This window comes from Protopterus annectens, chromosome 10.part0, assembly GCF_019279795.1.
Source record: "Protopterus annectens isolate FY-2018-M chromosome 10.part0, PAN1.0, whole genome shotgun sequence".
In the NCBI taxonomy this organism is placed as follows: domain Eukaryota; kingdom Metazoa; phylum Chordata; order Ceratodontiformes; family Protopteridae; genus Protopterus; species Protopterus annectens.
Genome location: NC_056744.1, coordinates 100,403,600 through 100,424,040, shown reverse-complemented (window position 1 = coordinate 100,424,040; position 20,441 = coordinate 100,403,600). Strand labels below are relative to the sequence as shown.

General features: G+C 39.5%; 1 protein-coding gene across 2 annotated transcripts in view; it reads right to left on the bottom strand.

Annotated features, from left to right (window-relative positions):
* TEPSIN (TEPSIN adaptor related protein complex 4 accessory protein) overlaps nt 1-20,441 on the bottom strand; it is a 599,267-nt gene that overhangs the window by 534,111 nt on the left and 44,715 nt on the right. For both annotated transcript variants that reach the window (XM_044085070.1, XM_044085071.1), the window contains exon 2: nt 5,573-5,666. In XM_044085070.1, the coding sequence (XP_043941005.1) occupies nt 5,573-5,666 (94 nt within the window). The remainder of the gene's footprint in view (nt 1-5,572; nt 5,667-20,441) is intronic.

Below are 20,441 nucleotides of genomic sequence, written 5' to 3'. Positions count from 1 at the left end.
GTATATATACACAGACACACACACACACATATATACATACACACGTGTGTGTGTGTGTTTGTGTGTGTGTGTGTGTGCGCGTGTGTGTGTTGCAGTCTCAAATTTGATGCATGTTGTAGGTATGTTGTGTGGTCACAGTCACTGAAGCTCTGGATGTTTGCACATACATTACCTGGAAATGACCCATGTGGCAGAAGTAAACATGTTACAACATGTAAGTGAGGCAGTACTGGTATTGTACAGCCAATGATTTAGGGGGTATGTATTTGCCAATACATTATCATATACGCAAGTAGAATGAGCTGTCTCGTGATAGTGGCTGCTTGATGGGTAACATTCCATGGTATTAATCTGTATGACGAAATCTCAGACAGTCTTCCTGCACTGTTTCCTCTTAGTGTTTTGTATATGTTCATAATAGTATACATTACAATTATGTTATGTATGATGTTCAATGTATACACCTTACGAGTCATTTCCATTAGTTGTAATCTGTGTTGCTGTTGTAGGGTAACGTGAACATCAGTGTTTACTTTGTGTACTTATGTTCCTGTGGCTTGTCATGACTCAAAGGTTCATAGGTTCATAGCTGCTTAATGGGCTAATGACTACATGGGCCTTTTTAAGTCTAGCCATGCATCCCAAATCTCTGACATCCTTGATAATGAAAGCATGGGCCTGGGAGATGAACCATTTACAGGTTACCTGTTTGCATTAGAGACATAGGGGCCAAACCAGGGATGAATTTCTGTTTTCCCATCCAGTTGCCCAAGTTGCACTTGAATTGGATTCGGGAGGAAATCTGCTTCACATGGATGGAGTCTGTTCCATAGATGGGGTAGTCTCTGGGATACATACCTATCTGTCCAGCTGGCTCTATTTATATCACAGGCAAGGTTAAAGTCTTTAGAATGGGTTATTCTGGTACTGTTTGTTTTGTGGATATAGAGGAGGTCCATCAGAGTGGGGTCTGACAATACCCTTTATGCCAGACATAGATCTTCCCTCAAAAGCCTGTAGGAGACAGAATACAAGGATAGGGCCTTGAAGCAGTCTGCAAAGGACATATCACCTATGCCCTGTATTTTTTTCAGTAAGGAACCTCTGTGGACATTCCAGTTGTTGGATATGCCTATTTAGGTACATACCAAAGGGGGCATTGTACCCAATGATAGGTCTGACGAATGCCAAATACAGTGGAACAATGACTTCCTTGGACTTAGATGCCATACCTTTATTTATAAGTTGAGCAACACAGAATGATTTCCTCACCACTGTAGACACGTGATGATCAAAGGCTAGATTAATATCTATGTGTGTCCCCAATTCACTGACTACTGGGTAAACTGTAAGGGGTGTGTTGTCAATATAATATTTACCAGGGATGGATGACTTTCCAAAGGATACTATTATGCATTTCTTGGCATTAAGTTTTAGTCCATGGCTCTGACACCAGTTTGTCTGTAACAGCCCCTCCTGGAGAACATTTGTGTCAGTGTGAGTTTCAATGACAGCTCCTAATTTGCAATCATCTGCAAATTTAGTTAGCCAGAGACCACTCACATTGGCCTTGGCTTATGAGAAGTAAAGGCATGTATCAGACACTGCCTTGTTGCCTGAGCTAGGATTTATGGCTGCATCCTCTGTCACCCACGACAAATTCTTCTCCCTGTATCCTGCTAATCCTCTTTTGAGAGATGTGATAATATCACCTTCAGACATCTGGTGCAGGTCACCCACACCATCAGCTCGCAAGCTAGGTTTTCTTTTAACATGTTTTGTAGCATTGCACAAACAGAAATCATCTGCGTTGCCTTTTCAGGTGTGTATGCAGTGTAGCCCCAGATGCATCTAGACATCTGAATCTGGATTTCAGTATGCTAGACACACGCTCAATAGTGTTTCTTGTTGCACTGTGAATGGGACTCTCTACTGCATCATTAGCCATGGTTCAAGTGGATAACTGGAGAAAACACACATGTTGTTATGCAAACTGCTGATGGGTGTGGATTCTGATTACAGCCCAACTGTGTTCCTGTACTTACCAAGTAGTACTCCCTCGGGTATTTCACCAGGTTGGAAAGCAGCCCTCAGGCCACTTTCCCTCCATAGAGTAGCATCATGAATACAAGCAGGGTATACTGCCATATTTATGATTCCATCTGCTGAGCACATTGCCTGGCAATTCAACGATGGTATGTTTTCTATTTATGTACATTTCTCCTTCAGATACAGCAGAGTTTTTATTAGGAACATGGGTGCAGTCTATTGCACCAAGCACAAGGGGTAAGGTGGCAATGGTGTAGAAATGGTGCATGACATTTCTTCATTCCAGGACTGTAGACAGGAAGTGGATGTATTCATCTGCCTTGTTGCATACTGCTGCCAGGAACTGCGACATGCTATGACTGGCAGCTGTCTGGGACACTCCTATACCATCCAATATGCTGACAAAATGTCCCAGAAACCAGTATAACTAGACTCAGACAAACTTTGGTTTCTACAGGTATGGGGTTACCTCGCAATGTACGTGCTCTCTTGTGCGATGCACACGTCTACACAAAGCCTGCACCAGCTCTCTGTCTAATCAGTACATGCCAATTACTTATTGATCAGAAAGTTGGCGTAGATGTAGCCTGGCTTGGCATTTAGCTGGTTGCCTTATAAGATGTATTTCCATATTTTTTGTCTAGCTAGCAGTACCCTAGCTTGTGAATTCAATAAATGCCAGTTGCCTTTTTTTTTTTTTTTTTTTTTTTTTTAAATTAGTAACACTGAGAATTATGCAGGACACAGTAACAAACAGCTTGCTCTCATGGCATACAACTATGGCATCTGCCAACTTTGTCACATTTAAGTTATGTTTGGTATGCACAATGTGTTTTGGAATCTGGTGGGCATAAGTGGAGTTTGTGATTATCTTATGCTGACTAGATAAACTGCTCTGGCTTGCTTTAGTGTAATTTATAAAATCACATTCGCTGTTGGAGTGGTGAAGTCTTCATTCAATGTGCTGCACTGTCTTTCTTTTGGAATCAGGTCCACTGTGTAGTGGTGTGGATACAGTCAGTGGTCATCATGGCACCACTGCTCATAGGACTGACTAAACCTGTTAAAAAGTAGCAGGAAGTTACTACTTCACAGACAAGACATTTTCTAAATAATAATCCAGTTCCTATACCAATGCAACTATTATAAGCTTATTTTCCAAATTAATTATTATTTGGTGACAACTTCTTTTGGTTGACATGGTAACGTAAAGTTTAATTCCCAACTACTGTAATCAACTGTTCCCAACAGAATTTCCTTTACAAGTACAGCATCTAACTTTGCTGGGATACAAACACTGTAAAGCAAGTTAATGCCATCTGCATTTGGAAGAACTGGTATTCAAAATATTACTAACCAAGAATGCTATACCCTTCTTTTCTTGAAGAAAATGGGGGGATTCTTTGGGGGGAATTCAATGTTACAAATAATTTATTTATTGCCTGCAATGAACTTGTTATACAGAAAATAAAATAAGTATTAAAAAGTCTGATCACATGCCCTTTTTTACAAAAAAGAAAAAACTCAGTACCATGACTTGACAAGCCATTCGTGGTAGCAAACTGGTGATGGCAACTTCCATTTGGTTTCTTCCGCTTACAAATTTATAACCCATAACATTGACAAATGACTTACTGACAAACTTAGTTGTTAGAAAAAAACAATTTAACTTTGCTGTAGGAGGCTATGCCTTCATGCTGTCTGATATTTGCAGTCTCCTTCAAGGTCACAACAACTTCAAAGAAATAAGCATGTTAAACACGAAGGTGCAGACTGCACCTGCTGCCAATAAACACTGCATATGTTTACAATGTCCAACTTTAAGCATCAGCCCCATCCCATCTCATTGCAGTTAGCAGCTGACAAAGCCCTCACATGGTCATGTCAGCAATCAACTGAACACTTGTGCAAGAACATCAGAAAGAAGGGAGCAAGAGACATACACTGCAGAACTTGCGAAGACATTTTTAGCTACTTCAGCTACAGTAGAGAACTGTACCACCAAAAAACTCATATGCTTAGCCTCTTCCCCACATAAACAAGCATGTATTTGTTCACCCATCAGAGACCAAACAAAAATAAAGCAATTTAGTTTCCCAAAAGGTATCAAGTGGTTTCCATATGAAGACTACAAGTTATACCCATCTGCCTGTCAATTTATAACCTGTAGAATATTTGAGTAATGCTTGCAAATAATAATGTCACAGTTCTGCCACTGGCATCTTCTGTGCAGAAGGTTATATGCAATGTATTGCAGGAATGTGCATGAAAATAAACAAGCAAGGTAAGTTTCCATTAACAATACACGTGAACTCAAGTGTTGAGCTAAAGGTTCCATATTAATTAGGCAATATTAAATTCCTGCAAATGATGTTGTTACATGGCACATCATTCCTCTGATTAAACAAAATCAATCTTGTGCAATGTTATTCTGTAAAACCAGACAAATACATTCTTCTCTTTCATTTTTGCATAGCAATAATTTTACAACTGGCTAGGATCTCCTTACCAACCTCCCCCACCTCACCCTCATACAATCTTCTTGTAATTCTCCCTAGGGTAGGACACTCTGCTTTTCTGAAGCCTCCAGTACTCTTACAAGGCACCATGTTTGACATGGAGAAATTGATGAAAAAGATGGTTTGCCATTAAAATGTTGCAACACACTTGTGCGACTGTTTATTTGCCCAACTCAAAATAACGGTAACGTTGACTGCTCGGAAGAGTGAGCTTGGTACTCAAAGAAAGTCGGCACTCAGGGAATATCGACTTTGTGCGAAACAGCTGTCACTTCCAGATGTCTCCGATGACTGTTCTGGAGGGGGACAAGCCCCCCTGCACCCGCCATGTGGGGTGCTGCATCACCCCCCACACCCCCTGCTAATTATACATAATAACTCGGAGACTGCACTACAGTGAGAGAAAGGGTACATGTCCCGGTTCCCCACCGTAGTGCGATCTCCACTCAAAATGCCAAATTGACAAGAGCGAATGTACACTAGCATTCGTTCTTGTAAGTTCAGCATTTTGTCATTCACTAATTTATACTTTTGAAAACAGACTTTCGCACATCTGAGAATCACACAAGTGGACCTGCACATTGTAAAGGTAAATTGAAAAAGAATCAGGTTTAACATGGAGAAATTGTTGAAAAAGACTCATGCATATTAACTATAACTAGTGGACAAATATGCACACAGTGAAGTAAAACAGTGGGCCAGATTCAATAAAGCCTACACAAAGTGTACACGATATGTATTCAAGAAAATTCTTATCACATTTTTTGTGCTTTCTAGTCATTCAGAAAGATTACACCAAGTGTACATGTAGTCTACACTTTGTGGTAACCTTTATGAATCCCTGTCAATATTTAAAGCTGCAAGAATATCTGTAGGAAAACAGATTAGGAGGAATAAGGTGCGAGTTATGTCTGTTCACTCACAACAGTGTACACAATGTAGGCGTTACTGAATCCTGGTGAGTAAATTTTCTGGAGCCATAGAATAAAGCCTGTATGTAATACCTGCTACTTCCTGAATAAATGTTGCATTTCGTCTGAGTTCCAGAACAAACTGTGAAGATCCTTGATCACACAGATGGCGAAGAATCTTTAGGACCTAGGGAAATGGAGTTAGAATAAATAAAACTATTTTCCAAAACAAACAGAAACAAACATTCAGTAATTACAAGCAAACACAGATACTCCCACTTTGCTACCACATGCTCTCCTTAACAGAGGATGCACTAACTAATTATTCTGCATTTTAATTCATCCTGTAAAAGGAGGAACTGGGTTTCGATGCAGGTTCCGAAACACTTGATATATAAACTTGTTATAAGGTAAAGGCTATTTCATGAATGTTTAATGAACATCAATAAAAAAGTACCATGTTTTGAATTATTAAGATAAATCATCTCTAACTACACCAATTTAGGATCAGGTGATGCCACTATTGCTATGAAAAAATAATTTGCTTATATTTAAAAAATAATTGACATCCCTGACTATAGGCACAAATTTAGCCAGAAACTTTTGGACACAAATGTTTTTAATCGAAGGATATGAAGTTCTTGCAACCCTCTTAAACAAAAGGTGACATAAATTACAAACACCCTCCCCCCAAAAAAGTATCTTCCCCAATATGCCTGCCTTGAATCTTTAAAGGGTAAATGTAAATTTCATAGCTCTAGGTAGCTTTCTATTGAAACTTTAAATAGGCCCAATATGAAAAGCGGTGCCTTTAGGTAATTTACTGCTTGAAAATAATGAAAGTACACAAGTCATGCACAACCTTTAGATGAGTTAGTAACAGATACACAGATTGTGCCTTTAGAAATCAAATTCAGATTCATGTACTGAATGTTCTTGCTTCCTTCAGATCCTACTGCCCTAACCTACAGGTTACATTGTTAGACCTTTCCCTTAGCATAGGGACCTCTGCTAGAATTAAAACAAGTGGCTACACATACAGACTCGCATCTCCCTTGTTTATTCAGGGCTCCTTCTTTGGATACCAAGTGTAATACTCATTTTAGTATGGATCTGGGACTGTTGAACGAAAGTTCAACAGTCCGAATCCACTATCACCTAACACACTTTAACGAAAGCGTTTTCATCGAAAAAGCTCTTTCGTTAAAGTGTGTTAAAAAAAAAAAAATTACATTTACGTTTTTGCAGGGGGCAATCCTCCCTGCACCTCCCACACCCCCCTACTTTTATATTCTCACTCCGAGGTCGCACTACAGTGGGGAAAAGGGAATTTTCCCTTATCCCCACTGTAGTGTGATCTCCACAACAGGCATACTTACGCAAAAGTGCTTCTTCGGTGAAAAGCACTTTCACGTAACTTTCACGGCCGCTCGAGCATTAGTCCTGGACCCTTTAGTATAAGATGCCTTGCAGAAATAACGCTGCCACGAACATCATAGCAAAACAGACACAGATGTAACATTTGAAAAGTATTCAGCACACACAGGACTGCCTATTACTGCCACTATTAAAGGTCCATTTGAGAAATAAAATGTTCAGTATGTGGATAGTTACAGTAACAGCAGTAGCATGTAGTCTCACACAAAGAGAATGTACATGTGCAGCAGCAATAAGGTCCTAAAGATCTTCAATCCATCCATTAACTGCATAAAAGCTAGCATCTGTCTAGCTGTAGTCTGTCACTCAGTGCCCCCAAACAATTTAACCCTCCTGCTGTGACATGACTTAAAGGGTCTCTCAAGGCTCAGTGTTAGGAGCTCTCCAGTTCAAAGTCATTATACAGAGCAACTAAACAATGACTGCAAAATGCAGATGAACAAACTATCCTTCTTGTTGATGCTACTTTAATGTTAGTCAATTATAATGTACTTCATAACTTCAACTCTCTGTAGTCATATGCTTTGGCTTTAAGACTACACCTTAATTCAGAAAATAAAATGCTATGCATTTTACTAATAAATGTCATGCTGTAGATAACCCACTACCCTATTCTACTTCAACTGACTTCTTTAATATCTCTGCTTTCAATGAAACAGACATTCACGCAGCAGACTCCACTACATTGCTAGGAGTGATTTTTGATAATCATCACAAGTCTGACCTCCATGTCAAGTCCATCTTGACCAAAAACCAACAAAAAAAATTTAAGATACTTTATCAAGTCAAAATATGCTCTCACCTCACTGCAAGACAATCCACTGCAACAATGTACTTACTTCACTGTTTTATCCAGCACACCTACTCACTAATATACAGTCACCACTATCAAAAGATACAGATGAAATTAGTTTAGTTTTGAGCCTACAAATTGTCCAAATGGTCATCGACAAAAACTGACAAATAGAAAGCCATGAAAATTAAAAAATTCAAAAGCAAAACATTTTTAGTAAAGATACAAGCCCCTCTCCTGCACCCACCATGTGGGGAACTCTGCCCCCCACAAACCTCCCTTACATAAAATACACCAACTAAGAAGAGCTCACATTGCCTTGGAGAAAACCCAATATTCCCTCCAAGGATGTAATCTCACCATGTAATTATATGGTAGCTTCACAATTATTGACTTTTTGTTTGTAACCACATGAAATATGGCCTCTTAACTCGACCACAGCAACCATGACTCATCAAAATTTCCAAGTTTGCTGCAAGTCATCAAGGAACTCACTTATCTTTCACTTTACAGTCTTAACTTGAAAGTCGTCTATCCTTTACACAGCTTAATTCTGATGACAGACTACACTAATCTACACACCCAGCTATGTCCATCACTGGACAATGCATTAACCAGTCATAAGTGTCAGGAGGAGTTGCAACCCTGTACTGGGTATCTCATACAAACTCTAAGAACCACACATAGGAGATGAATGTTATTCAAAGTACACAGGCAAGCCTTTGCTTATCACCCCTTTTGCCAAGATCCTTCTCAAACAGCCCTACATTTAAGTAGGGGTCAAAACAGTATTTTAGCAGACACTGGGAATGCAGACAAGAAAATAAAGGCTATAAAATGCTATTTCTACACATGCTGCCCAACTAAATTCATATTTTTTGTCTTTTGGCTGTAATTCAAATGTTTGTCATTAGTAAGTAGTTATGTACTGGTACACTAGATTTACATTACATACGTATACATGCGGTTAAATGCTCATTAGTAAATACACATGAAGTGTATTAGCTTGGCTAGATTTGTAAATCTCTGTTAATATCCTATACTCACACATCTAATTATGTCCGTTTTACATGTGGAGATTTTTCTTCCTTGGACAATCCCAGTTAATAAATGTAAACAAATAAATGCCACTAATGCATCAGTTTCTTAATTCTGATCAAATTACTACTTTTTCCAAGTTAGTAATAAGTTATGAATTTAAATGTTCCCTATAGTGCCTCTTGTAGTACCATCTAAGAAAACATTTTACCATTTTTTGCACAGCATTTGGTTGCTTGTAGTAAATATGAAAAGCTTTCAAATATACCAAAATGTGTCGCTTTCATCATCATCATCATCATCCCTTTTTCCCATTTACATGGAGTCGGGGTATCGTATTAAATGTCGCCAACTCTCTCGATTCAGTGCCACTCTCCTGCCTTCTTCAACACTCATGCCTGACTGTCTCAGATCTTCTTTCACACAATCCATCCACCTCTTCGCTGGAAGCCCTCGCTTCCTCTTACCTTCTTCCTGTCTGTCCCAAATCTCCCTCACCAGATTGTCTTCTGCTTTTCTACAAATGTGCCTATACCATCGTAATCTGTTTTCTTTGATCTTTTCTGCAATTGGAGATACTTTGGCTTCTGCTCTTATGTCCTCATTTCTTCGCCTGTCCCGCAGTGTGCATCCTACCACCTTTCTCAGGCACTTCATTTCCATCACCTCTAGCTTCTTCAACTGTTCTGCCTTTACTGCCCAGGTTTCTGTACCATACAGTAGTACTGGTCGCACCACTGTCTTGTACACCTTACTTTTCAGCTTCTTTGGCATTCTTCTGTCATATACTACACCTGATACTCTATGCCAGTTGGCTGCAGCCCCTCTGATTCTAGCTTTGACCTCTTCATTCAAACTACCCTTCTCCTCAACCACCCCTCCCAGATACTTGAAGCTGTTTACCTGTTCCACTATCTTCCCATCTATCTCTATTCTCAGCTTCTTCCGATTTCCCCAATCTGCTGCCATTACCACTGTCTTATCTGTACTTCGTTTCATCCCATGTGCCTTCAGATTTGCATTCCATTCTCCTATCCTTTGCTGAAGTTCTAGATCAGAGTCTGCCTGTACTGCCACATCGTCTGCATACAGCAGCTTTGTTGCTCTGACCCCTCCAACCTGTTTGCTGATGTAGTCCATTACCAGTATGAACAGTAGTGGGCTCAGAGCTGAACCATGGTGTACACCCACTCCCACTGGGAACCCCTCAGTGAGGCCAAACACTGTTCGTACTTGAGTCACTGGGTCCTTGTACATAGCCTGTACTAATTCTACCAATGTTTCTGGGACTTCAAACCACCACAGTACTGCCCAGATCAGCTTTCTTGGGACCTTGTCATATGCTTTCTCCAAGTCTAGGAAAGCCCAGTTTGACTCTATCCTCTTCTCTAGTTTCTTCTCAAGTATCTGTCTCAATGCAAACATCAGGTCAATTGTGCTGCATCCTGATCTGAATCCGAACTGTTCATCTCCCATCTTACATTCTACTATTCTGTGTATCCATTTATCAATCACCCTCTCCAGAACTTTCATGCACTGTGGTAGGAGTCTGATGCCTCTGTACTGTCCACAGTTGTGGATGTCCCCTTTGTTCTTGTACACTGGCACGAGTATGCTTATTCTCCAGTCATCTGGAATACCCTGCTGCTTTCCCTGACTTCATTTTCCTTAGTGTTGCTCTTACTTCTTCTTTCATATACATCTCATAATCTGCACCTTATGAGGTATGCAACACTGATCACTGAGTTATTTGTATCCACTCTCTAAATTTAATTACTATCAAACATGCATTCCAAACACAGGCAGGCTCCGATATCACATACTCTTTCTTCTGGCCTTTATTCACTAAACTACTCCTTCTATTATTCCATTAGTCACCTCAGTTAACCCCCTAATAACTTTTAACAAACTTTCTTTTCAACCCCCCACCTCCTTCCACTGTTATTTGCTAATTTATATATTCTACACAAATTAGTAAAACACAATCTGTAACAGCTCTTCAACTTTAAAATCTCCACTTTATACACACTGCATTCTACCACCTCCTCCAATTTATCTTAATTAATCCTTTTTCCCACCTTGCGAGCTCACCCCAGTAAGCTTCAAATCTTTCTAAGCAACAGTTAAGACACTAGTCTCCTCACCGGGTCTATATTATATCCTCTAAGAGGTGTTCCATCGAATGCCTCTTCATCAACCCTTAAAATGCAAAATTTCAAAACAGTGAACGTCCACATCAGAGATTTCTTTCCCTGGGAAAGAAATCTCTTGCCCAAACAAAAAAACACATCACTACAAACATTACAAAGTGGGGGGGCTTCACAACCCCACACCCCCTAACTAAATATACCAACTTCAAGATCGCACTACAGTGGGGAAAACGGCAAACTAACAAGGATGGCCAAGTGATTTCTTTCCCAGGTAAAGAATTCGCTGATGAGGTTGTTCGCTGTTCTGAGAGTTCACGTTTTAAGGGTCGATGAAGAGGCATTCAATGGAATGCCTCTTCGAGAACATAATACAGACCCTCCTCACCATCCACCTCCCTCTCTCTATGCTATGCTTCTTCTCCTTTCATAAGTAAACCCAGATGCCACACAGGACAGCACCAATACTATACACTTTTCACTCACCTTCTACCAACATATTGCCTAACCCTCCCCTCAACATCATAAAATGCAACCCTTTCACTTAAGTTTCTTTCTGATAGCAGAACATACAGGACAAATACTTTATTCTACCTATCAGGCCACTATACGTAATGCTTCTGGAGATTACAGGTGACACACTGTAACCACTAATGTAATACTCCAGTCTAGCAGTTATATATTCTCATCAGCACCTCTACGCCACTCTTCCTTACCACACATCTTCACCCCACTTACCTTTTGTGTCAGCTAAGAACTTGCCACATTGTGCACTACTCAAGCTAAGCTAATTAATACTCTATTAATACCCTATCTCAATATCACATTTCATGGTTATCTCTGTCTGTGTGTGTCTCCCTCTCTCTGCCTCTGCCCCCCCCACAATTCTGTTACTTCACTACTTTTTCTTTCAAGCCTATCACTCACTATTCTTGTATCTCTTGCGTCACTTACTATGTCTGAACTGAACTTTATAGTGCCATTCTGTTATTTTCTCTCCAAATACTCCCATCTGCAGTCTGGCTTTGTGGTGCAGACAAATGGAGCCCTGACTGCAACTTAGGTGATCACAACCAATTAGTGGTCCTAGAACTAGATAAACCGGGGGGGGGTGAAAACTCAAGTCCTGCTCACCTCTCCCAGGGGATGAGGAGTGTTGCATGCACTCGGGGGGGGGGGGGGCATATAAGATTGCTGCTATTTCCCAGGTGGAGCCCAGGAAACCACCAGTCATGCATCAGGAGACAAGCAGGACTGCTTGAACAGAATAGCCCTTAAGAATGTCAGGTAATGTCCTCCACGGTTAGTCCAAGCATATCCTTCCTTGGTACTTTGCATAGTACATACAGTGACATAGGATAAAAAATGGATAAAATCTCAACCAAGATAGCTGTCTAAATAACAGCCCCTTCTGATCAAACCTCATACTGTTGATGAGGAATGCATGGTTTGATCAGCTTGGGTGGGGGGTGATGACAGACAGCAGGGTAGAAACAGCAAAACTTCCATCTGTACTGTTCTTGTCAGTATGAACTCATGGCTCTCATGTACATTCTTTCACTCTCTCTTACATCTAAATTTTGTGACAATCTCAGTCACTACAGTTCAAGGACTGCAGTCTGCCCATTTAAACAATTGCAGTAGAAATAAAAAAAAATCTGACCTTCTCAAAGTATGGAGTGCAAGGTGCAACCCATACCCTAAATGTTTAGCCATAACGGAAAGTGTAAAAACTATACATTTACTTACTCACTTTTTCTCTTCCAACTTCTTGCTTTCAGTGATGACTGACCTGGCATCAAAGTAGGTGGTAGAATTTTACTTCCTGTAAACAATAAACTCACTACTTCCTTGACTGCTCAAGCATTGCAGTTCTACATACCAACCCTAAATGGATTGCTCTTCAACTTAAACTAGGTGACAACAACTATTTACCTCGACACTAAACCAATTAAAACGGATTTGGACACCTATCTATTTGATAAGGGATGTAAACATAGACTGACTTGGCATACTCTGCACAAACTTCACTAACATCCTTTCTTGCATGGATTTTCACAGCTAGTCAGCTTCACAACTCTGCCTAGAAAAAAATGCTTCATCTGACACACTATTAGATGTCCTCCTCGCTAACATTCTCCACATCTGCACCACACTACACATTTTACCAGTCTCAATGATCACTAAACCCTGCTGTCCTCTTAGTCATTTGCAAACTCTAAATCCACTTCAATCCTTGACTCCTGCCACTAATTAGGCCTCATTAATCCCTCATTAGGGAGTCATCATACTAAATCTCTTAGCAAGTAAGACTGGGCAGGCTTCTACTTTGCAGATAAAAATTCTACAGTATTACTATAGGTACTCTGTTCTACAAAAATCCCAGTTTATCCCTTTAAAACTCTGCTGACTCTGATGAAGAGGAAATGCATGACCCCGTTAACTGCATATATAAAGAACTTCTTAAAGTAAATGGGCAGTGACTGAAAAACCCGAAGGTTATCCAATTTTCCCACTGCCCAACAGTGCTACAATGATTTACAAAGTTCTTCTAGAACTAAAATTTAACAAATTCAAATCTGGATTACCATATCACCAGAAAAAAATTTCATTCTAACCCAAGGAAATACTAGAAAGGGAAAAAAAAAACATTCCTACGCCAGTCATACAAACATTTTTGCCAACCTCCTTAATAAGCTATATGGTCAAAAAACTACTCACAACTTCCTAATGTTCTAGGTTCTCCCAAACTTCTACCTTTTGCAAATGCTCTGCACATATCCTACCTCCATTCTAATTCAAGAATAATTCCAAATCTGAAGTCTACAAAGTTTTTATCACACTAATGAATCTGCTCACTGTGATTCTGAGCTCTGTCCTAAATTCCTTAAAAAGCTTCCCCTCATAACTCCAAACAACCTACACATATCTATGATTTAACATTGGCCACATGATACATTCCTATCCCCTGGAAAACAGCTAATAACATCCTTCTACTCAAAGCACCAAACCCTTTATTCCCAGGACATTTCAGACCCATTGTTAACCTACCTCATTCAGCCAAAGTATTACAGAAACTTGTCAGCAAATCTCAGTCGTAAATGACTGCCATTTTAAGTGATCTCAGCATTACTTTAGGCAAGCTTTCAACACTTCACCTGCCCTTTTTTTCTCAACCAACCATACCTATAACTATATAAAATGGACAGAAACATTCATAATACCGCCTTGTGCAACAGCTCAAAGAGGACCTTGGAGCAGCTATGGCACTTGGTCTTAGCCCATAAGCTTCCATACTCATAATACACCATAAAGTGGGTCACTAACTACCTCTCCAGTAGATCTATTCAGATTATTCATGAAAGTACTTTATCCAGTCTTGGAATCCCTACTCTTGGTATTCCCCTAGGGCTCAATCTTTGGACCAATCTCCCATTAAGTGAATGGCCTTTCTCCTTCTTTCATTGGTTCATATGTGTTTAAGCTAATCCAGTGCCCTTGGTAGTACCTCCCTTAAATACACCAAAGGATAAAGAGAAACAGCTGCTTCAAACTGCAAAGGCAAACTAAATGTAACCAGAAGATAGTCTTCAAACAACTAGAATATACTCACTAAATTTTACTACTTTCACCTGAAAACAAGACATGTTCAAAACAAACTTGAATTAAAAATCAATTCTATGTAAAGGATACAAATAGATAACATGACTGTGTATTCACATTCTGAACACATTGCAATGTAAATTATATATGTTTTGTTACAGAAAAAAAGGCTTCAACCAGGAAAAGTCTGATTCAAATGATTTACAAACACCATTGAGCCCGCATATATAAATCTATATAAGGAAGAATTTGCACACTGATATATTCATTTCCATTAGTAGTCCAAACCAAACTGTGTAAATGGGCTTGCTCAACCACAAATTTTAATTTAAACTTATTTGTGTGTGTAAATTTGGTTCTGGCACCACCACTTTACAAACTGTTAACAGGGAATGAAGAATTATTCAATTCCTTTTGATAACTTTCAAGTATGATAGTAGAGGTGAATACTTGTACACTGGTAAGACAAACACAAACATAACATTAACTAAAAATATATGACTGTAAGCATTCCATAAAATATACAATGCTCTGTATAAGCACAGCATTATTTGTACAGTATGTAAAATGATTTTGTTCATGGTATTAGTGTTACTGTTACATATAGGGCTGCCGACTGATGCCTTACTGGAACAATAGGAACTTGAGTGGCAGCTTGAATTGGATGACACCCGTCCCCCAGGTTTAAATAAGATTTAATTTATTTATTGCATTTGATTACTGGAAAAGTCCTGCTGGGCAATAAAAACACATTTTCTGTGGAGGCCCAAGGAGAAAAACTGCAACTAACAAATATATACACAAAATTCATTAAGTATACAGGCATAGCAAGGATTTCTGCTAAGACAAAAGGGATAAAATAAAATTCACATTTACATAGAATGTACAAGATTGCATTCACATTGCAATATACAGTATACAGAGCTTCATTCTCATTACATTATACAACTAACTGTGGTGCAAAAAGGAGAAAAACACAGTCATACAAACAATATGGAGGTGTGCATCCGTGTTGCGATAGAGTTACTTCAAGTAACAGTGGTGGATATCTGCGTGCAAACTTCACTTTTAGATAAACTAAATTAGTTGTGAAAAATATTCTGTAAGAATGCAGGAAGAAATGTCGAAAATTGTAATATACATGTCAACAAGAATTAGTTTACAATTGTTTTTTGAGGGAAAAATGTGGCAACAGAAGTTTCATAGGAAAAAGAAATAGAATATATGGGAGATATTTTCTGACTGGAAAAATCTAGGGACATGACCAGGAGTTTGCTAGGTTGTTGAGTCTTTCAGCTTTTAGGGGTCGCCACAGCGGAACTCCGGTCTGCTAATGATTGGTATTATTTTTTTAAATTGTGGTTTAAAAGGATTTTAGATTGTCCATTTGTCTGTGAGGGATAGGGATGCAGGTGGTCTGCAGGAAGTCTCCTGCTGAGCTGTTTGACTTGGTTACTTGTAGTTTGTGTTTACCCATGAAGTGTAGAATTCTCTTAATGGAGTAGTACAGGATTACACCATTTAGAAATGGACAGTGTTCTGACTTGTTAATGAGATAAGAAGTCAGTAGCTTTGAGAAGGTTAGGTAGGAGGGCAGTGTAGTCTAGTTTAGTTGTTTTAGTCAGGCAGTCGTGTGTCCTATGAGGTAAATTAGCTACAAATCCAACAACTCTGTTATATCATTGCTCTACTTGGCCTATCTGTGTAGAAAGGAGAAGTGGAAGAAGATGGTTTAATGCAATGTGCTATCTGGTATTTTCATCAGATATGGGTTGTAGAGTAAGTTTTTAGGTTTGTTTTTTAAACCGCCTACTTTAAGTGAAGGTCAAATTCCTTGTTTACATCTCCAATTATGTGCATAAGTTTGGTATGAGTAATAAGATACATTTTTGTACTGTTTGATGAGGTTTGTAGAAAAGGACTTCCTATGCACTTAATTCCATCCATCTGTACATCCACAACCTCTTTCAGATTTTTGCACATGGGGTCAGGCTGTCAATTCAACAGTGACAATCATCTACAGCTAAGGTTTACACCACCAGTTAATTGTGTTGAAATAAATACAATTTAATTATTTACTTCTTATGCTTTAGAACTAGTTTCTCATAATTTATCCAGGGTTTGTGTAGAACAGATCAAGGTTGAATCATCTGCATACTGGACTGTGGATGCATGTTTATTTGCTCTGTGTGTTCTATTAAAAAGAAAATGGCCAAGGATGGTCCCTTAAGGAGCACAAACAAATTTGGGGGGGAGGGAAGAAAATTTTGTCACTTAACTGTCTGACATCTGTTGGATAGGTAACTTTGAAACCAGGTGGGAGATTGACTAGAGAGTCCTATAGTAGACAAGTTTGAGTGATACATTTTGGGGGGATACTAAATCAAACAGATTAGACTGTCTACATTTCTAATGGAATAAAATTGAGAAAGTTGGTAGTGGTAATATGATAAAGACAAAAGCCATGTTTAGATTGTGATATGAGGCTATTGTCAGTGTACATAATTGAATAGCTGGGATTGGAGACATTTATCAAGGATTTTGGACAGGGGGATAGGCTAGACATTGATCTAGTTACAGATGTCTGTGGAGGATGCAAGATTTTTTTCTACAATGCATTCAGTGATGGATCAGAAAATTAAGATGGAAACTGCATATACTAGGGCATCAGCTACAATCCTGATACATTCAGCTGGTATATTGTCTGGGGCTGGAGTCGGTTTTAGTTTAAGAAGTTTCTTAATGTTAATATCCTGGCAGATCGATTCAGAGCCAACTTCACCCCCTTTCACCCCCTAAATGGCCCATCTCAATACCGGAAGATTGCCAAAGTCCGGTAATAAAGGCCACACAGGTAAAAAACGCACTCTCCAAAGCTAAGAATACAGCATCCATGGGACCAGATGACATCCCAGGCTGTATACTACATGAACTACAAAATGAAATGGCACCTCACCTAAGTATCATGCTTAATCATACCCTCACCTCAGGCTTCGTGCACACTGAGTGGCGCACAGCTACAGTTATCCCACTCCACAAGGGGGGATCCACCTTGGATCCCGGGAACTACCACCCCATCAGTCTGACGAGCCTGATCTGCAAGGCCATGGAATGTATTATCATGGAACTTATAAACAAAGACATTGGCAACCTTAAAACACTGGACCCCACACAGTTTGGGTTCATGAAGGGCCGATCTTGTCTCCTGAACCTGATTGACTTCTTTGAATCAGTCTCCAGAGCCGTGGACGAGGGTAAGGCAGTCCACATAGCATATATGGACCTTGCCAAGGCCTTTGACACCACCCCCACTCTGGAATCATAGATAAACTTACTAAGCTGGGCATTAATCCCTACGTCACTCAATGGGTTACCAACTGGCTTACTGACAGAACCCACACTGTAAAAGTACCTGACTCCAAATCCAGCTCCAGACACGTGACAAGTGGAGTACCTCAGGGTTCAGTCCTGGGACCTCTCTTGTTGGGCATCTACTTCTCTGAAGTACAGGCCAACATTAAGGGATTCTGGCTGACAAAGTTTGCAGATGACTGCAAACTGGGAGCCATTATTGAATCCCCAAATTATGCGGATACTCTACAAAAGGGCCTTACAGAAACAAATGCTTGGTGCCAGAGCCATGGGCTCAGGCTCAATGCCAAGAAATGTATAGTTATCCCCTTTGAGAAAAAACATGTACCCGTGAATTACCGCATAGGTGGCAGTACACTAAACACCGAAAGTATGATAAGAGACTTAAGGACAGTGGTCTCACCTTCAATAACCACATCGACAAACAGTCAGGAAATCCTTCTATGTGGCACACCTCATCACTAAGGGCTTTTCATCCAGAAAAAAGGAGGACATTGTCCCACTGTACTCATCCCTCATTAGACCCATTATAGAATACAATGCCCCATTTGGTATGTACCTCTCAAGACATCTGCAACAACTGGAAAGGCCACAGAAATACCTCATTAAAAGAATCACAAGCCTAGAGTAGATGCCCTTTGCTGACCACCTTAAAAAACACCAGCTATACTCTGTCGCAAATTGTCTACTCCAAGGCGATCGCTGCTTAACATACAAGGCCATGTCAAACCCAGAGCTGTTGGACATGCTACACTTAAAGAAATCCCAATCCCTCAGAGCCACATGCTCCAAGGATCTAAACCTTGTTATCACAATAAACAAAACTTGCTGGAGGGATAGGTTCTTGAACCAGAGACTCCCCAGACTCTGGAATAGACTGCCCATACATGTCAAGCAGAGCGCCTCTTTGGCCCTCTTCAAAAGGAACCTTGATGATTGGATGGGAGAAAGGAAATTCACCTTGGGCATCACGTCAGTCGCCCTGCCAGACAGGGGTCCAGGGAAGTAAACAGTGTGGGAAGAAATAGCCAGGGAATTGTTATGGCTAGGCTTGTATAGGCCTTAGGGTCAATAGCCTAGTACTAACCTATCAACCTATGAGTAAGGCCTACAAAAATTGCACGGGGTACTACAGAAATCAATCACAGGAGATCAGAAAAGATTGGGAAGAGAAATTACAGAAGCAATTTGCAAGGAAACAATGGGAGGACATATGCATGGTCTTGAAATATGCAACAAAATCTAGAAGATTTATGAATTTAGCTTGGAAGTGTTTGCGTAGGTACTGTTATAGCCCAAGCACACTTCAAATAATTTTTCCTTAGAAGATAGCAGATTTGGGGATTGTTTTGATTTGATTTTTGAGAGCTTGAGTAATATTTTTTTTATCTGTTTTAATCACACACTATTTCTTTGCTGTCTATAGTCTTGTAGGTTAGCTTGAGTTTTATCTTGCAGCCATTTCTTTCAAGGCCTTGTCTCTTTGGCTCATGAGTTGTTTGGTTTCTTTGGTCAGCCAAGGTGCTGGACTGGCTTTGGCTCTGTTTTGAGAAGTAAGGGTTCACTTAACATAACTAAAAACATTCTGTTAAATTCAAATAGAGTTATTAATAAATGTTTCTCTTTGGAATGATTTAAAATTCTTATCAGGACAGAGAAGTGCTGCTTGCTTAAGACATTCAAGTATCTTATAGCAAATTTAGGCAGGTGGTCACAAAATGAATCTGATAAAGTGAATGACAAAACAATATTGTTGGGAGAGGTGTTAATGATCCAGTCAATAACAGACTGTCTAATACTAGTTTTGTTATGGCGAGTAGGTGTAGAGATGTGTTGTGTGAGGCCATATAAGTTTATGGTATTTGAGGGGAAGTCAGAGTGTAAAGTAAGCCAGTCAATATTATGATTGCCAAATACTATTGTTTCTTGAGTGATATTCATGGGTATCCAACAGGAAAGTCCTTCAGCGCTATTGAAATGTTTGCCAGGAGGGATACAGGTTGCAATAACACATGCAGAGTTGTGAGATTAGAAGTTCAGCATTGTTAATTTGAGGAGGGGTTAAGTCAGGAAGGCACCATTACTAGAGTTCTGAAAAATACTGCTACACTTCCTGCTTTTTTATTTTCCCTGTCTGATCTCTTCTACTTGGGTGGAGATGCTGGAGACTAAAAGTTACCAGTTAGAGACTGGCATGCTTCTTACTTCAGAGGAATTATGGTGCAAGAGGTCAGTATTAAAAAAGTTTTAAAATTAAGATTCTTAAAGTAAAGCTCAGCTACATTAAATATTTAGGCAACTGCTGTAACAACTTATTTACTTTTTTAATAAAACATATCTGTCTTAAAATGAAGTACATGAAGATCAAAAGCAAAGAAATGAAACTGAATGCATTCATTTTCTCATTGTTAATGACAATCAGTGGTGGCCAGTGGTCATTCTAATTTTATTTTCATATAAAATAATGATGTTATATGAAAATAAGAAGGCAAAAAAAGCAAGCTATCACAGCAGATGCTCTTAAACTTCTCTATGTGCAGCTCCAATGGATAATAGTGTGTGATATAAATAA